This window comes from Astatotilapia calliptera, chromosome 19, assembly GCF_900246225.1.
Source record: "Astatotilapia calliptera chromosome 19, fAstCal1.2, whole genome shotgun sequence".
Classification (NCBI taxonomy): Eukaryota; Metazoa; Chordata; class Actinopteri; order Cichliformes; family Cichlidae; genus Astatotilapia; species Astatotilapia calliptera.
In genome coordinates, this window is record NC_039320.1 from 6,079,465 (window position 1) to 6,098,191 (window position 18,727).

General features: G+C 48.0%; 2 protein-coding genes across 2 annotated transcripts; one reads left to right on the forward strand and one right to left on the reverse strand.

Annotated features, from left to right (window-relative positions):
• Nucleotides 1–2,355: 2,355 nt before the first annotated feature.
• jmjd7 (jumonji domain containing 7) lies at nt 2,356–6,154 on the forward strand. Its single transcript, XM_026152059.1, has 9 exons — nt 2,356–2,582; nt 3,334–3,487; nt 3,677–3,815; nt 3,895–4,012; nt 4,758–4,814; nt 4,898–4,993; nt 5,062–5,138; nt 5,473–5,632; nt 5,762–6,154. The coding sequence occupies exons 1-9, from the start codon at nt 2,534–2,536 to the stop codon at nt 5,848–5,850; spliced, it is 939 nt and encodes a 312-aa protein (XP_026007844.1). The 5' UTR covers nt 2,356–2,533; the 3' UTR covers nt 5,851–6,154.
• An 89-nt stretch (nt 6,155–6,243) lies between these two features.
• fbxo34 (F-box protein 34) lies at nt 6,244–17,126 on the reverse strand. Its single transcript, XM_026152058.1, has 4 exons — nt 16,382–17,126; nt 13,462–13,663; nt 7,835–9,745; nt 6,244–6,569 (listed from the first exon to the last, which is right to left on the reverse strand). Exon 3 carries the CDS (start codon nt 9,736–9,738, stop codon nt 7,837–7,839), a length of 1,902 nt encoding a protein of 633 aa, XP_026007843.1. The 5' UTR covers nt 9,739–9,745; nt 13,462–13,663; nt 16,382–17,126; the 3' UTR covers nt 6,244–6,569; nt 7,835–7,836.
• Nucleotides 17,127–18,727: the final 1,601 nt, after the last annotated feature.

Sequence of the window (18,727 nt, forward strand, 5' to 3'; positions counted from 1 at the left end):
CTTTAGTGATATAGATATATTACAATATATATTAGCAATAATATAGATATGTAAGTATATTACAGAAATGGGTCTATTATGGTATGTTATAATGTACACGGTATGAAGTATGTTGTGAATATTCTATAACTATAAGTATGTACAGGCTATGAACAGGATATAAATATGAAAAACTATACAGAATATGAAATAAATAACTTTGCAGAAATCTGAGATATACAGTTATACAGAAATGGGAACTATGCAAGTCGTAAACAGTTGTAGGGTTAAAAATTATCGTATGTACAGAAAGATTATTTACACAGCTATACAGTAGTGCAGTTAAGATAAGTGAGGGTGTGGATAATTTCTACAGAGGCTATATAAAGTGCTAGTGGTTGTGAGTGGTGGTTCAGTCCATGTTATTATTGTGTGTTTGAGGGTACAGTTGTCCATTGTGGGTGTGTGTATGTTCAGTCCATGTGTTAACGTGGGTCAGATGTCAGGAGGCAGAGTTCAGGAGTCTGACAGCTGTGGGGAAGAAGCTGTTCCGGTACCTGGTGGTCTTAGTCCGGAGGCTCCTGTAGCGCCTCCCAGAGGGCAGGAGGGTGAAGAGTCCATGTGATGGGTGACTGGGGTCTTTGATGATTTTCCCAGCCCTTTTCAGACACCGCTTCCTGTAGATGTCTTTTATGGCAGGAAGTGGTGCTCCGGCGATGCGCTGGGCAGTTATCACGACCCTCTGCAACGCCTTCCGGTCCGAGGCAGAGCAGTTCCCGTACCAGACTGTTATACAGTTGGTCAGGATGCTCTCGATGGTGCAGCAATAGAAGTTCACCAGGATGTCTGAGGACAGGTGGTTCTTCCTCAAAGTCCTCAAGAAGAAGAGGCGCTGGTGAGCCTTCTTGACCAGCTTGGAGCAGTTGGTCGTCCAGATGAGATCCTCGGAGATGTGGACTCCCAGGAACTTGAAGCTGCTCACACGCTCCACAGCGGTCCCCTTAATGTGGATGGGTGGATGTGGGTCAGCATTTCTCCTGTAGTCCACGATGAGCTCCTTGGTCTTCTCGGTGTTAAGCAGCAGGTTGTTTGTGTCGCACCACTCAGCCAGACGATCCACCTCCTCCCTGTAGGCGGCCTCATCGTTGTCACTGATGAGGCCAATCACCGTGGTGTCATCTGCAAACTTAATGATGGTGTTGGTTGCTAAACCTTCTATCAGGAGCCTTGGTGTTACCATTGACTCAGCTCTGACTTTGGACGCTCATGTAAAATCTCTGGTTCGCTCCTGTATTTATCACTTGAGAAACATTGCTAAGCTGAGTCATATTGTATCGTGCTCCGAATTGGAAGTTGTCATTCATGCATTTGTTTCATCTCGTCCGGATTATTCTAATTCTTTGTTTACTTGTTTATGTAAAGCCTCTTTGGAGCGTCTGCAAGTCGTTCAGAACGCTGCTGCAAAGCTTCTGACCAAGTCCTCCAAGTCCTCCCATGTCACACCCCTGCTGATCCAGCTGCACTGGCTCCCCGTTAAATTCACAATCCACTTTAAGGTTTTGACCTTGACTTTCAGGGCTCTGCATGGACAAGCACCAACATATATAAGTGAACTTTTACATCCATACATTCCCAGCAGGTCCCTGAGGTCATGTGACTAGGGCTTGCTGGCTGAAAACACACAAGGCTGAAAACAAAAGGCGACTTTTGTGACTGTGGCCCCCAGACTGTGGAACTGTCTCCCTTTGAGCCTGAGATCTGTGGACTCAGTGGTCGCTTTTAAAAAACAGCTAAAAACTCATCTTTTTAAACTTGCTTTTGGTTGATTTTTATGTTTTAGCTTCTGTGAAGCACTTTGTGATTTTTATCTTGAAAGGTGCTATATAAATAAAATTGTACATACTTATTTTGCGAGTTGGTTATTAGGCGCTGCTCCAGCCACCCAGAGAACCCCCCGCCGCCTCGCCCTCTCCTCCCTGCAGCGGGCGCTCCTCGCAACCGGAGGGCGCCCTTACTCCCAGCAAAAGGCCGTAAGAACACCGATGGGTGCCATTCCCAAAATTCGCTGGCATGACGTCGGGGCAGCATCAGTACGAGCAACTTTTTTTGGCCGATGCCCGTGATGCCGCCCTGGGCAAATGCCCATGTGGCCCATAAGAGAAACCGCTACTGCTCCCACCTGACAATAAAGTGTCTCAGGCAGCGAGCCTCAGCCTGAGCCACGGAGCAGCAGCTGGGACTGAATATTTTATGCCTGATTATTATCTGGATCATGATCAGCGGATTTATCGGCGCTCTGGATCAATAACTGCTTATGTGCTGCTGCAGTCCCTCCTCCCGCCAGCAGGGGGAATCCTGCTCTCACATCAAACAGCGCAGGAACCCTCAATCTCTGCGCATGCTCACCGGAAGTAAACAAATCAGCATGGCAGCACGCTGCTTGGAAAGAAGCGATCGGCAGTATTGATGATAAACGTATCGATACAGTTATTGTCGCTGCTGAGGGGAGGAGTTGATCATCGATCAACTGATGGTTTAATCAGTCAGCTGCAGGATGGAAGCAGTGAGGAATCGACTGGCCGAGTGTTCACAGGAGGCTCACGGTGAGGCTCACAGAACCGATCCGAGCATTGATCACAGATAGGTGACAGCTTCGGCTCTGGGACTATTTCTTTTGCCACAGAAAGTAGATCCGACTCAGAGCGGCTCACAGCGCATGCTCGTTATCGGGCTGAATGTTTGATGTTTACCTGTTTGGTTGAATTACACATGTGACACACCTGCCCTGCTGTGAGGGGAGGGGTCATAAAACTACAGACTGTATATCCAGACCCACCCATCAGCAGATTAATAACTAACCTGGCCGTCTGCTTCCTGTCACGTGATGCCGTTGGTCTCTTAAACACACCTGACAACATGCAGATCCTTCCACTGCTGAGAGGCTGTGCAGAGGTCAGCGAAAGAAGTCTGGATGATTAAAAATGGAGGGCAGGGGCTGAGGTGGGGCCTCCTTTTGCAGGGCAGACTTTGCTGAGTGAGTGGGTAAGATGTGTTTTTCATTCGTTTCCATGGTTTCAGCTTAAATGTCGCTGTGGTGACCCTTGCTGTCCTTACTGGTCTGTGTCAGCTTGTGAACCTGGAATATCATGACCAACCACGTCGAGTGTGGGCGGGGCTTTAGAGTTCTCCAGACTGTCATTAGAGGTGTGATCATGTAGTTTTACCGAGCAAACAGGAAATAAGCTCACGTGATTATAATATGAATGACCAATGCTGACATCAGTGCCCCACCCACCCATGTATCTCAGGTGTTTGCTTATCAATCAGCATTGCTGATCACTGATTACTTTTCAGATCTGTACCTGAACCAATCGGTGCCCTACCTGGACGGGCCACCTGAGCCGCTGCAGTTCCACCGTGACTGGATCGCTCCAAACAAGCCCTGCATCATCCGCAACGCCTTCAGCCACTGGCCAGCCCTGGCCAAGTGGAGCCCTGACTATCTGAGGTATGCAAGCCCCACCCACCCTTGTCACTATGGTAACAGGTCAGCTCCTAATAAATGAAGTCAGGATTAGTTCATCCAGATAAGAGAGAGATATTCTGTGGAGCTCGTGCATCATCATTTTCAGGCTCGAAGGCGCTCAGCTGTCCTCGTCAGGTGTAGATGTCACATGATTGTTTTTTTTCTCTGCAGGGAGAAGGTGGGGTCAAAGGTCATAAGCGTGGCAGTGACTCCAAATGGCTACGCCGACGCGGTAAATGGAGATCGATTTGTGATGCCTGAAGAGAGACAGATGAGCTTCTCCTCTGTTCTTGACATCATCGAGGGGAAGGTGAGACTGCACGCTGCTGTCCGAATGGCCCTGCATGAATGCCACCTTACTAATAAAGTTGTCTTGATTGAATGTGCAGGTGGACAAAGGGGGCGGAGTCTTCTATGTCCAGAAGCAGTGCTCCAACCTGCTGCAGGAGCTGCCCGAGCTCACTGCTGACGTACAGCCGCACATTGCCTGGATGAGCACGGCACTTGGTGAGCTGTTAGTCTGTCTGCGATGTTGACCAATCAGAGTGTCTCTCACAGATTTGCAGAATCCACAAACATCGCAGGAAGTCGAGAGCATCACAATCCAGTCTGTGAAAATGATGTGTGCGTGATGACGGTGATCTTCACAGGAAGCAGTTTCAGTGCGTTTCCTGTCAACTGGTCTCTCCATCTCCACCTTTGCGGAGAAAACAGGTCCAGCCGAACTCCATAATTAACCTCAGTGTGTGAAGAGGACTCTCCATTTACATGCACAAACTGGAGTCTATTAGATAGATATGATACAAACCACTGCAGCACAGTACCTGTAATACCTACAGCATGTTCTAATCGCTCTAATGGGATATTATGGTCGACAGTATCGAACGCTGCACTGAGGTCTAGCAGGACAAGCACAGAGATGAGTCCACTGTCAGAGGCCATAAGACGATCATTTGTAACCTTCACTAAGAAATTGAATTATTATGATATAACAATTATTGAATGAAATTAAAATCAATTATTAAATCAAAAAGCTCAGCGGAGCAGATCCAGCAGCTTCTGTTTTGATTAAAGAGGAAAATAAATCATCATGGTAGGGAAGGACCCCCCTCCCCGCTTTTGAATAACACACTGCCCTCCATGTTTCTCCTCCTGTCGTCCTTGCCGCAGTAACTGTGTAACCCAGAGGGGGACCCACCCCAGTTTGACCACCAGCTGATCTGACTGTTATCCTACTGTTTTCTCCTTTCAGGAAAGCTGCCGGACGCTGTGAACTTTTGGCTCGGAGAGGCGAACGCCATCACCTCCAGTGAGACCCACGCCTTGATCTCACTCTCTCACTCACACGCGAGTTGCGGCGTGGTGATGCTGATGCGTATTTCTGTGTTTCAGTGCACAAAGATCACTACGAGAATCTTTACTGCGTCGTCTCTGGAGAGAAACACTTTGTTTTGATGCCGCCCACAGACCGCCCTTTCATCCCCTATGGTAACCACCAAGTCTTCTCTACAGCAATAACCATCCACCTGTGGTAACCATGGTAACTATCTCCGCAGGTTTGTTCCAACCAGCCGTTTACCATCAGAGAGATGACGGCGAGTTCGAGGTCATCGATCAGAGCGACTCAGAGATGGTGCGTTCAGGTTTTCTTGTAAGGCTACGTCCACACTAATGCGTCTTCGTTTGAAAACGCAACGTTTTCTCTCAGTCTTGGCCTCACTGAGACGCAGCATTTTGAAAACACGACAGAGCTGTCCCGTTGTAGTTGGACACAACGCAGACTTTCTAAAATCACTTTGTACATGCTGCATAGCTTTTCTTCAGTTCCTTTAATTCTCACTCAGTTTTGTGCAGGACTGGAACCTAAGTGTTTTCACAACCCTCAAATCTATCCGGGCTAGTGTGGACGCAGCCTAAGTCTCAGCACCTAATTTCAAACCACACACCTCCATGACTCCCCCTCCCAGGTCCCATGGATCCCTCTGGACCCACTGAACCCGGACCTGGAGCGGTTCCCGCAGTACCGCCGGGCGCGGCCGCTCCACTGCAGCGTGAAGGCCGGAGAGATGCTGTACTTGCCGTCGCTGTGGTTCCACCACGTACAGCAGTCACACGGCTGCATCGCAGGTACCTGAACGTACCACGCTGTGTTTAACTTTACTTTGATCAATAATGGACAGACACGAGCAGATAATCGATCAGATAATCTCAGTGAGGCCTTCACACTAAACACATCCGCTCCCGTTTTGTCTGCAGTGAACTTCTGGTACGACATGGACTACGACATCAAGTACAACTACTTTCAACTGCTGGAGGCTCTGTGTGAGGTCACAAGGTCCACGTGACATCACAGCGACAGTGCCACATGGCCAATGAAGTTTTGTTTCTGTGGTGTTTGCAGGTCAAAGTTGGTCAGAAAATACATTTGACTAAAGCTCCTCTCCTTCATCGTTGGAGTCGTCATCAGCAGCCCAGCCATGGTTTCCCACGATTCTTTATTCACTTTGAGAATAAAATTTATTGTTCTGTCACTGAAAACTTCATCAATAACGTTCACCTGGCGTGGATTGATTCCACTTCCTGTTAGTGCCTTTGAACGAGCTGCGGATCAATAAAAATAAAAGTCAAACTTTCTCTTTGTGAATTTAACATTTGAATTACTGACAGTTTCTTTCCCTGAACGGCCGCTGCCTGCGGAGGTCGAGAAGTTAACGAAGGAAGGACCGACACAGACCAGAAACAATGAAAAAAGCTCTTTATTAAAGCACAGAAAAACGGAGCAGACAAACGACACACTCTAAAACTCTCAATCACCGACTCCACGCTCAAGGCCTCGATTCATCAATGATTATCAATCAGCTGATCGCACAGGAAACAAACACTCAAATGTAAACAAACAAGGTGCACAGAGAGGTCGTCGACCCCTGAAGCTCCACCCACTCACCCATCTCTCAGCCTCCATCAGTCAGGTGATCATCAGGAACCTCTGCATCTCAGAATCAAAAAGATGAAGCTTAATCAATAAGCCAATCAGCTGATCGATCAGTAAGAGGGTCAGATAAACCTGCAGAAAGTTCAGGAAGCCAAATTTTATTTTAAACAAGTCAAAACAAGGACCCGCCCACAATTATTCCTGAACAGCTGATTGATCAGCTGGGCCAATCAATCAGACATAATGATGATCAATAAACTTCTTCTACTGTGATAAAACAAAGTTTCTTTAAAAACTGGCGCATGACCTCAGAGGGAACATTGACCATGCAGCTGTTTTAGGCTCCGCCCCTGAGGGAGGGAGGTGGAGGAAAAGTTTAGCCATCCTGATTGGTGCAGACGTGGAGGTGTCGGGTGGATTTCCGTCATGGTTACAGACGTCCGACTAATAAAGTTTCATCTGTTTTAAGAAATATATATTTATAAGTTTCTGACAACAGGAAACGGGACATGGGGGCGAGACGCGTGATGACCACCTGCTCTGCTCCCACCAGACGCTGCTCAGACGGACAGCTGCTGAGTCATATTTTTACTTTTCATCGCTTTGATGCTGCTATCAGATAACTCTATGTGCCCTTATTTTGAAAGTTCAGCTGTTGCTAACCAGTTAGACCCACCCCTTCCTGTGTAAAAAAAAAAAAAAAAAAAAAAAAAAAAAAAAAAAAATCTAATTATCGGGTCATACATCTCTGCAAAAACATGAAGCAGTCTACTTAGCTTCTGTTTTCAAATTAAAAGTTGAAGGAAACCCACAGTTAGGACGTTTTTTTTCTGTTGGTGATCGTGATCAATAAAGTTCAGGATTTCAGGCCTTTTGACCAATCAATCCCTCTGAGATGCAAATTGTTTTTGTTATTATTTTGCATTATTTTGGAGGTACGGCTCCTGTTTGTAAAAATAAATGAATAAAGGCTGAATTTGAATAAATATTATCGATAACTCAGCCTCATCAATACGATGATCAGGAACCAGCCAGTGAGGAAGAGTCCTGGCTGAGACCCCTCCTCCAAACCTGATCACTGATCAGTGAGTGATATCGATCTGCAGATCAGAGCATGGAGGCTGTGGGGGGGAGGGGTGAGCAGCAGGCGGCGCCGCAAGGCCAGCGCTCCGTCAGACGCAGGGAGATGCTCAAACATCTAATCGATCAGCAATCAATAATCAGAATCAGTCACTACGTCTGCCGGAGCACCGATCTTTAACCTAAACATCATCCAGCTTAAAGTTCCATGGCTTTTTGATTTGTGGGCGTGGTATCCTGCGTGAAAGCGTTCTGATTGGACGCTGCTGACATCACACACAAAGAGCACAAACAGCCTCTGCCCGGCACACACTCACAATCAGTCGTCATGGTTACTCCTGCGGTAGATGGGCACATTAATGCTGTGGAATGCCGGGACCCAGCGGTTGTCATGGAGACCCACATTGCAGCCAGGCGTGTCCCTGCGGGCGCCATGGCAGCACATCCAGTACCCTGGGCCATACGGCAACGCCTGGCAGTACGGCTTGTGGTGCCAGCGGCACAGCGACACATCGCCGCGCCCGTAACGCTTCTTGCACTGCTTGCAGGGATCGTCACGGTAACGGGGGTCTGACACCCACAGCGAGTCAGCGGGCCGCACGCCGTAGTTCTCGATGATGAACTTGAAGTAACTGCAGGTGCACTTGAGCGCGGCAAGGCTCTGCGTCGGCAGCAGTAGGAAGATCTTGACGAGCAGGTGGTGCGGCAGCGCTGTCAGGTACGGCTGCGGCTCCAGCAGCTGCTGCAGCCGCTGACGCTTCTCAAGGAAGTCCTGCGACGCCGACGCACGCCACACCAGAGGCGCCGAGGCAGGGTTGCTAACTACGCCAGCATCCTCAGTTCCTCTCCTCCTAGTCTTCTCTGATTGGCTGTCAGTACTGCAGGGGGAGGGCTTAAAAGGTTGAAGCACATAGGTGGCTCTGTGGCATGGGGGGTGGTGTGCCGAGTGTGTGGGGGAGGGGGTGGAGTCTTCGCATTTCTCAGGTGTTGGAGACAAAAACAATAAGCCAGGCACAGGCTCCTCCTCCTCAGAGGGCGGGGCCTTAAGGTGAGTCTCTGTTACAGTGCGCTCCCTCTCCACACCTGCAGCCTCCTCCGACTTGACCAGCTCACCTGAAAGGGGCGTGGTCAAAGCTGAGGCCGGAAGACAGCCGACTGGTTCCCTGCTCAGACACTGAGCTGCAGGTGATGATGGTGACGCAGGCTGGCTGGGGGTGGAGCTGTGACCTGTGGCAGCGGCGAGCAGCACACGCCCCGCTGTCCTCCGCAGGCTGTTGCTACGTGACAGGTTGCCCTCTGCCCGCCGCCTAAGACATTTAGACTCTAGTCTCGCCACCATATCTGACACTCTGATGCTTTCTGGCTCCTCCCCCCTGTGCTCCGAGCCGTCCCTGAGCTTGGTGGGCGGGGCTCTGGAGAGCATGATAGTGGTGCAGCTCCTCTGGAGAGCGAGCACAGGTTTGGAGTCCAGCTGCTGCTCACTTACTCTCTGCTCCAGAAACGCCACCATGTCCACCACTGACACTTTCAGGTCCGCCTCCTCTGCTGTCCCCAGTTCGCCACCACACTGCTGACCGGAGTTCGGGCGCTGCGGAGCAGGTCTGAGGCCACAAGCACTCTGGTCTTGCTGAAGGTTTTGGGTGTTTCCGGACCGGCGGCGCCGTTTGGCGGTACAGTTTTCATCCCAGCTGCCCTTTGCCTTCACGGCTCGTGACAGCCCCGTCCCAACGCTGTAGTTGGTGCATGGTGCCGGCGCCCTGTCCCTGCTGTTCGCAGCACACTCGCCACCTCCGGCACTATCTTCTCGTCCCCTCTCTGAAACAAAGATGGCGATCTTCTCGCGGACGTGTCCGGGTTTGATGACGGTCCAGACATCCAGCGGCGTGTCGGCATCCTCAGCGGCAGTCTGGAACAGTTTGGGCGTGTTGTTCTCGCAGCCTGGCGGCAGCAGTGGGAAGTGCTGCAGGGTGGTGCCGGACTGCGTCTTGAGGCAGAGCGACGTCATGCTGCTTGTGATGGCGTTTGCTGGGCATCGCAGCGTGTTGGCGGAGATTACACTGAATGGGAAGCGGCTGCTGCTGCCATGGTTACCAGTGTACGTCCTGAGCAGCCCCCCCTGCTGGCTCACAAACAGACTGCTCCGCTGCGTCCCCGTCTGAACGCCGGACGCATCGAGACGCAGCTCTGAACGCACGAGCTTCGGGTAAGACTTCAGGTGCATGATGGTCCTGTGGGGAGACAGAGAGGTCACATGATTAAAACCCAACCGAGATATTGACTTATCAAAATAAAAAGACCCCAGGAAATTATCGACATGTTTGGCATTCAGATTTTCAAAATAAAAGTCAGATAGAGGTGTTTCCTGTGGGTGCGTCTCAGATCAGAGCAGGTCAGACTCTCTCCGAGGTGATTCTGAGATATTTCATCACCCGATCGTGGTGTAAACATTTCAACACGAGATCACGTCAGAGCTGATCTGAGGTCAGGCTTCCTCTCCTCCTCATGAAGAACGCCTTATTAGTCCGAGGGAGGGCCACACTGGTTTTACTGGAACACTTTACCTCTGCTCGTAAAACTGGGATGTGGAGGAGGCCCATGGACTTCCTGTTACTCAGGTGAAGGCGGCACCTTTTTGCCTCAGTAATGAACAAACTCATGTGTGTTTATGGTCAGCGCCCTGACAGACTGCAGCTCCTCTCGCGTCCACCGGGGGCTGCTGTAACTCTCCTCCTTCAAGCGAATAAGAAAAGCTTGTTGCTTATGTTTGGTGGTGGGGGACAGCTGATATGAAAGGGGGGGGGGGGGGGGGGGGGAGTCAGTTGCAGAGACCAAAAACACACATGTTCAGCTCCCTTTGATGTGCACACTGCCTCACTGTGGGCGTCACAGGAACTGCAGGTTTAAACCGGATAATTTGGATTTGTTTGTTCTTCGTTCTTCACTTGCCCTCCTCATGTTTCTTGACCACATGTACCGAGCATGTGCAGAAACGCATGTTTTTAACGTTTTGGGTGGTGGATGCCATCATGACGAAGGCTCGGTGCAGCAGCATTACCTCAGCGCTCGGCTGGGCCCGAGCCCGCAGACACGCCCGCACAGATGTGGAGGAAACCACGACAGCTTCATGCTCTCGGCTATCAGTCGCATGGACTCGCATGTGTGTGACGTGTTCAGGACACTGATTATGTTTATGATCGGTTATTGATTGGAGAGGACAAAACGATCTGTGCGCTCAGACACAGACAGAGTGAGAAACTTTGACTCTAATTTTGTCTGAATGTGTTTAATGAGTCATTTTACTTCACAGGGACTTTTTTTTTTTAACCTCCTAGGACCTGCGTCCACATATGTGGACATCACATTTTGGGTTATTTAGACTAAAATACTCAATTTTGCTCTACAAGGGCCTGATATCCACTTACAAGGACATTATACTGCCACTGTTCTATCAACATTTTAAAACGAATATCCTCATATGTGCCTCTGATTTTTCTTAGAAACAAAAATCAGGTTAAAAAAAAAACAAAAAAAAAAAACAAACAAACCTTGTAATTCTTTGTTTTTACATTTATCGGGTCCCAATGAGCCCAAATATCAAAAAGAAATTAAAAATTAATTAATTAAATTTTAAAGTTAATTTAATGAGGATTTTTTTCTTTTTCAGTGATTTTATTCTGTTCATTTCATTTTTTGTGTTTATTGAACATTCGGGATAAATAAAGTCAATCTCACCCGGCGCTGATCATTACTTGTTTTCAGTGAAGCCATGTCACCTGGCCAACAGTCACATGACCGGCAGAGTTCCCTGTCACGCCTGCGTCTCAGCCGTTCAGGGTGAGACACAGGGTTTTAATAGTTTTGCAATTTTAATTAGTTTTTATTTTGATTTAGTTTTGACTTCAGATTTTCAATTTTATATCAGTTTTAATTAGTTTTTACCAATTGTTTGCTAGTTTAGTTTAGTTTTTATTTTTTGAAAATCCTTAATTTCAGTTTAGTTTTGATTAGTTTCAGTTATAGTTTTAGTTGTTTGCAATAATTAAGTATAACAAAATCGCAGTTTCATCATATCAGTCATTCTCTTCTGCTTATCCTTGGGTATGTTGCTATTCCAGCTACTATACCCTGCACAGGTCGCCTGTCTGTCGCAGGGCTAACACGCAGAGACAGACAACTCACATTCCCACCTATGGGTTCTTTAAATAAATAAATAAATAAATAAATAAATAAATACATAAAGGCAGATGAACAACCATTGATACCAGGCAACTATAAAATGTATATCTTGGCCCCAATGAGACTATTAACTCTTGCACCACCGCGTGTTCGTAATTTTGGTTCAAGTGAATTGATAAACTTTTTGAAGGCAATTGACTCACACAGTTATGTAGATATCCCCGTCCTGTTGTCTCGGGATGCATCACGCTGCCTTGCCTGGGGTTAGCTTCTGTTTTCTGGGGATGAGGGTTGAGTGTGCTCCCTTACCTTCTCAAGGTAAGCTAGGTTAGCCTTCTTGTGTGAGCTTTTCAAGTGCACTTTAAGGTTTGTGGGATTTTTCCCTTTAGAAATGTCCCTCATAATTTGTCTCTTTCCACTACAAGACACTTGCTTTATCCAAAACACAGTCATACTCAAAGTAATCCCAAATTGGACTCTGGCGCTTTCTCCTGACTTTTCCTGACACGATTCTGCACGTGGACAGAGCAGCAACACAGAAACACTGGAAACTAAACTTCATTTTCACCCTTGACTATTGTAGGACACGCACACATCAATGAAAACTAAACACATTTTTGCTATAAATTCAGTTCATTTTAGTTAGTTTTCCTTTTTTTGTTTTTATTTCCGTTAACGAAAATGTTTTTTCACTTCTAGTTTTCGTTAACGATAATAACCTTGGTGAGACTAGACAGATTAAAGGAGCGCCATCAGGTTTACAGCTGTGAGTGAAGGAGGACCTTCCTGCTCCCCGACGGCCGTGTCAGGTTCTTTCTGGGAGAACATAGTCTTCCTCGGGCTCAGCTGAGGGAACACCGAGGTGTTCCCAGACCAGCTGAGAGACATTATGTGTCCAACGCGTCCTCCCAGTAGGACATGTCTGAACCCCTCAGCTGGACTCATCTCTGAACTGAACCCGCACAGGTGACGAGACAACGCCCGCATTCATGAATTTAAAGCAGGATTTTAATACTGCAGCAGCAGCATCGCCGTAAGAACAGCTTTCCCAGCAGATAAAAGCTGTTTTAAAGCCCATTATGAATAAAGTTGGCTTGGATAAACCCTGCAAATACCAGCCGGGCCGTGCAGACAGCTTCGTGTGAAGTGTCCCGCGTGCACAGAGCTTATACAACCTTGTGAAGCTTACAGAGGCAGGACGCACTCAGAGCTCTGGGTTTGCAGGATGACCTCAGTGATGATGTAACCCGTGAAAAAGGTGTGTTTGTACGAACACATCACAGTTACACAACCGTGCTCAGAAACAAAAAGCCCGTTTGAACACAGTAGCAGTGAAGTCGGCTCTCATCCAATCAGATGCGGATCCACAGCGAGACGAGCTAAGGTTTCTGAGCGAGAGGAGTTTGGTTTCCAGGCCGTCAGCACTGCGCCTGAGAACAATTAGGATTACACAAACCGCAGCAGGGCGGCCAATCAGAGCCAGGTATAAAACACACTGGGAGCACACGGAGGTCAGAGGTCACACGCATGCAGCGAGGGATGAGGCACAGCTGTGTCATCAGCAGCGTTTCTGAGGTATTCATGTCCTGGTCAGCTCTTTAGATTCAAAACAGCCGCCCAGTGGTGTTTCAAGATGGCTGCCGAGGTGGTGATGTGAACAAACTGATCCAGAATCAGAACCCGGAGCTCTGATCTGTCGCACAGCATCTTGGGAGTTGTATTCATGTGTTTCTCTACGTCACTTTTACACAATGCTAACTGTGTTTACCTCCACTCTGTGTGCTGATTGGCCGGTGGTGGTGCTGGGGGGCGTGGTACTGGTTTGAGTGACAGCTCCGCTGATCCTTCAGCTTCACATTTCTCAGACGTTCGCCTTGACTCCTCCCACACAGGAAGCTAAACCAGGCGCTGTTTCTCCTGCGCCAAGGTCTCCAAAGGAGTCAGGATGTGACCGCACACACACACACACCCTGCAGGAAAAAACAAGCACACACCAACACATCAGTGACTCACACACACACACACACACCTGAGGTCACGGCCCAGGTGTATAATCCTCACACCGTAAGCAGCTTCATAATCATCAATATCTTCAAAATGAAATGAAAACATGTTCTACAACAGCTGGATCAGACATGCAGACTCAGACTGGGAGGACTGGGAGTGAACCAGCAGGGCCAGAAGTCAGTTTACGACACGCGGAGCAGCAGCGAGCTCACAGCCTGCAGGAAAAGCTCACCGTTCATCAGACAAACCTGCAGCTTGCGTCTATAGTGAGACACCAGCTCATGATACCTGACAGCCAATCAGCTGCCAGCTCTGTCCTCTCTGTCTATATAAGGAGCCGGTCACAGTGTGTTCAGTACACACACAGGCGCACAAACACAAGAGTGCGCACTGGTGTGCGTTTGTGCTGTTGAAGCAGGAAACTGTAAATATTTCAAAATAAAAGCTGACAGTTTAGTGACCAGCCGTTTCTCCTCACAGCTTCATAGCTGATTAATTCCCGCCACGTCTCCCAGCTGAGACGATCTGCAGGTGCTTCCTGCTCCCACAACAGGAAGAGTTCAGGAGAAACCTGAATGACATGGACCTGCTCACCTGCACAGGTGTGACAGGACTGCAGGTGTCCTGTAGCCTCACGTTTTCACCCCTTTCTGCTCAACACGTAAAAAAAGGACGGCAGGGATAGCTCAGTAGGTAGAGTGGGGGGCCCATGATCGGAAGGTGGGGGGTTTGATTCCCCTGAAGAGCTACCCTGAGGCATCCCTGAGCAAGGTACCATCTCTACACACTGCTCCCCGGGCGCCCAATGGCTGCCCACTGCTTCACTGAGTGAATGGGCTAAATGCAGAGAGGAATTTCCCCACGGGGATTAATAAAGTACACTTTGTTCTTTTTCTTTCTTGACTCTGTTCCTTCAAGCGTCAAAGATTATGATAAGAAATGATTACCGATCAGCTGATTGATTAACCACACACACACCGAGGAGCCCGAGCGGGGGATGGAGTGGAGGCATTTCCCTCCTCCCTCTCCTGAAACCACCTCCTGCTGCTGGATCTGCAGCTTCCTTCTCTTTTGTTTGACGTGAACCAGTCAGAGACATCCTGATCAGGATCAATACACAAGCCGAGTCAGTCTAAACAGGGATCATTTCAAAGCTTTGTTAATGCTAATGAGCCAGATGCTGACTCTGATTAAAGAACAGACAGCGAGCTTATGCTGGAGCACTGCAGGCCTCATTATTTACTGTGTTAACAGGAGATTATTGATTGTTTGGGGATTTTACGATGATACTGAAGTTTTTATATTCCACCTTCCCCTGATGGAACACTGATCCAGCAGCCTGAGGCCGTCAGGTCTGATCTGACACGGGCGAAAGTAAAGATAAACAAACACCAACATCTGCCTATGGTTTCATCTCTAAGACATGCTGCCGTCCACCGAGTGGCGTTCTAACTGTGTCCCAGCCTGTCCGACGCCTGTTCCCTTCAGGGTGAGCAGGAGCACTCAAGCACGTGACCTCATTTACATTTGTAACATTCATGATAATAATCTGTATGACATCTCCACAAAAAGTTGATTAGAATCCAAATAAATTGTGTCACACTGCAGATCTGTAACTCTGCAGTGTCCTGAGCCTTCAAATTAAAAGCTTCTTTAGATCAGTGATTAATCATTAGCATCTTTAGTGCTGAGTCACTGATCAGGAGCCTAAAACATTCTGTACAAATGACAGAGGTCTGTGTTTCAGGCCCCTGATTCTTCTATTTACTTAACCAGGAAACCCCTGAGACTAAAGTCCATTTACAGCCAAGAAAGCACCACATTAACAGGTTATATGAGTGGTCAGGTTTAACACAAGCAGAGGAGGGAGCTGCTGAGGAACAAGGTCCTGATGGCTTCTCCAGCAGAGGCTCAAAGTCCTGTGAAGACCCCGAGGATCCTGAAGAGGAGCGAGTATCACAAAAACTGTGTTCACTCACATGCTGTGATCTCCACGGGCTGAAGACAGAGACACCAGCTGATAACGTCCACACACACACACAGACAGAGTGTTTGTGGGCTCTGACTCATCTCAGGGTGTGACAGAGTTTAGAGGAATGTGTGTTTCTAAAGTGATTTTATAATCATCATGAGGACATTAGACCCTGTGGGAGCTCAGTCTCAGATCAGACCGGGGCAGACTCGGGCCAAACCGACCGCCAGCTGCTGAGTCTGCACTCCGAGGCTAACAGCTAGCAGCTAACAGCCTGTAAACTTCCCACCCTCCTGGGCCTCCGCCCTGCTAACGGCGAACATTAATCGGTAACCCAGCTGGGAGCGGCTTGGAGCTCCGCCACACCCGCAGCCACACTCGGTAAACAAAGTGTCCTGCACAAGTGCGCTGTTTACAAACAAACAACCGAGCTACACGAAAACAAACTTCGCTGCCGCAGCGCTAGTTAGCATGCTACTAGCTGCAGCCGCTCGCTCTCATTAAACACCTGGCTAACTAGCTAGCGTCTGCAGCTAACTAGCGGGGAGCAGAGGAGGACGGAGCGGCACGTCGATACTCCAGAGGACACGGAGGAAGTTTGAGGAGACGCTGCGGGTGGAGATCGGATCGTTTCCACCCCCACACCGACACCCAGCAGCGGCCCCGAGCCGCGGACTCTCGGAGAGGAGAGGCCGCGGGTCGCACTGACCTGAAGGAGGAAGCTGAGTCCGTCCACTGGGGAGCTCCGCTGGCAGCGACCGCAGACGGTGCAGTCCTCCGGTCCGGGGTGTCCTGACTGTCCGTAGCCCAGCTGCTGTCGGTGCCTTCGCTTCGCCGGTGCGTGGACCCACTTTTAAACTGTTTAACGCTTAAACGCAGCACGGAGGTGCGCGCTCCTCACCTAACTACATAGTAAAGCTCCCGATCGAGCACGCGCACGTCAACCTGCGGCTGTGCGTAATGACGTAGCAGTCCTAGCCTGAGCATCAACAACATGTAGGTTCGGTTTTAGCGACACCCAGAGGGCCGACACGCTTCATCAGTATGGACGATGATGGCTCAACGGCACGAAGGCAAGAAGGTCCCGGGTTTGAATCCGAGCAGGGTTCCAGGTCTGTGCTAAGCACCTCACAAGAACGGACTTTACACTTTACGTGTTGAGACTGAAAAGCCACGGAGTTCACCCGAAATAACCCAAAAGACTAAAGGTGTACATCCACAGAGACAGCAGGTCAGCTGATCACAGCCTGCACACCAACACAATCCTCTGCAGCTCTCAGTAGAAATGATCGTTAGTTTGATTGTTTTCCCCACACGGAATCATTACACTGATCTTCGGGTTGCCGGTTCGAGCCATGACTCGGACAGTCTCGCTGGTTGTGTCCTTGGACAAGACACTTCACCTACCGCCTGCTTTGAGGGCCCCGAAAGCGCTATATAAATGCAATCCCTTATTATTATTAAAAGCGGTTTCCAATCAGTGCATCATCCATAAAAACATTTTAAAAAATCTTTATGTATTAGAAGTAAAGAGAGTCTGTACTTTTGCCACCTCTGTGAATGACTCAGGTAAACTCTTCCTCAGAGTTACTGGCTGTGCTGACACGCTAACTTTAAAGTAATTCTATATTTTTTCGAGTGTATGTAGGAGAACTAGGGACACATTTGTTCCTGAATGTAGCTCTGACAGTCCGTCATAGATTTCTTTCTTTGTTTGCATGTTTTCCCACGTGTCTGCACGGCTTCTCTCCGGCTACCTCCAACAGTCAGTTCCACACTGCTGGTCAGTGTTTGTCAAGTTACTTGAAAGAAGTAATCCTGATTACTTCCCCAAAAAAGTAATCCAGTTACTTTACTGATTACTTATTTTCTAAAGTAATTAATTACTTAGTTACTTTTTAAAAACACGATTTACAACCTGAAGAGGTGATAAAGCGATAGATCTTTCAGCCCAGTTCTACTTTTTCTACATAATCCATCATACAAAATGTAATCAAATGGAAAATTCTCTTTTTTTAACTTGTTTTATCAGTTTTAATCTTTTAACTTTATGCATCAAGCAAAAATTTAATTATATGCAACATTCTCTGAGTTGAATAAATTAGTTTAACATTTAAACCTATTTTCTGCACATTCCAGCACATAAAATAAAATATTTTTTATGTTTACACTCAGTCTTTCAAATAGATGCAAGTAAAACACAGCAGAAAATAGGGCTGGGCGATATGACCCAAAATTCATATCTCGATATTTTTTAGCTGGATGGCGATATAAGATATATATCTCGATTTTTTTTTTAAAAGCCATAAGTTAAGAACAAAAAGAGAGTTCCTAGTCACACTGTGTCCCAGATGTCACACGGGCACTTTTATTTACATACAGCGTAGATGTACATGAAGAAATTACTCAAAAATAAATTATCAGCATTTATTAAATAATCATGGTCCATAAATAAAAGAAAACAATGTTGTTTTTGTGCATAACAAAAAGCTCACAATTGTGCAGTCAAAATGTAAACTAATAGACGCTGAGCATAATAACAAAGAGACAGATTTCAGAGCTGCACCACGTCTCTGAACAGGTCCTTATACACACACAGTACGTATCACTCCGCGAGGCTCCTCCTCGGTAGCCGTAATCCTCCGACAATCCATCAAGTGGTGCAGCTCCGTAGCTTAGCAAAGTCATATTAAAACATTTTTTGACAGATTGCTGAGCGCTGTGTACCACATAAAATCGGTTCGCGGTCAGTAAGCACAACCAGAATTCATACATAAGGCGCACTGTCGATTTTTGAGAAAATGAAAGGATTTTAGGCCGTGCAGCCCCTCCTGGCTGCATGTCGTTAGCGCGGTTAGCTCGCTAGCGCGGTTAGCTCGCTAACACGTTGACGCCGTCCAGCCCCACGCACGGTAACTCGCTAACGGAGATATTCCGCTTTCATCTTGTCATTGCCTGTAGTGATGGGCAGATGAAGCCCCATGAAGCACTGGAGCTTTTCATCCAATTGGTTCACCCCAACGCGAAGCTTCATGAAGCTTCATTTGCTCTAGCA

What these genes read in the sequence shown, in the direction of transcription:
- jmjd7 (XM_026152059.1), top strand. Translation starts at nt 2,534, where the DNA reads ATGGAAGCAGTGAGGAATCGACTGGCCGAGTGTTCACAGGAGGCTCAC. An exon ending in CTGGATGAGCACGGCACTTG is followed by an intron (nt 4,013 to 4,757) that starts GTGAGCTGTTAG and finishes TTCTCCTTTCAG; the next exon opens with GAAAGCTGCCGGACGCTGTG. An exon ending in GTCACACGGCTGCATCGCAG is followed by an intron (nt 5,633 to 5,761) that starts GTACCTGAACGT and finishes TTTTGTCTGCAG; the next exon opens with TGAACTTCTGGTACGACATG.
- fbxo34 (XM_026152058.1), bottom strand. Translation starts at nt 9,738, where the DNA reads ATGCACCTGAAGTCTTACCCGAAGCTCGTGCGTTCAGAGCTGCGTCTC.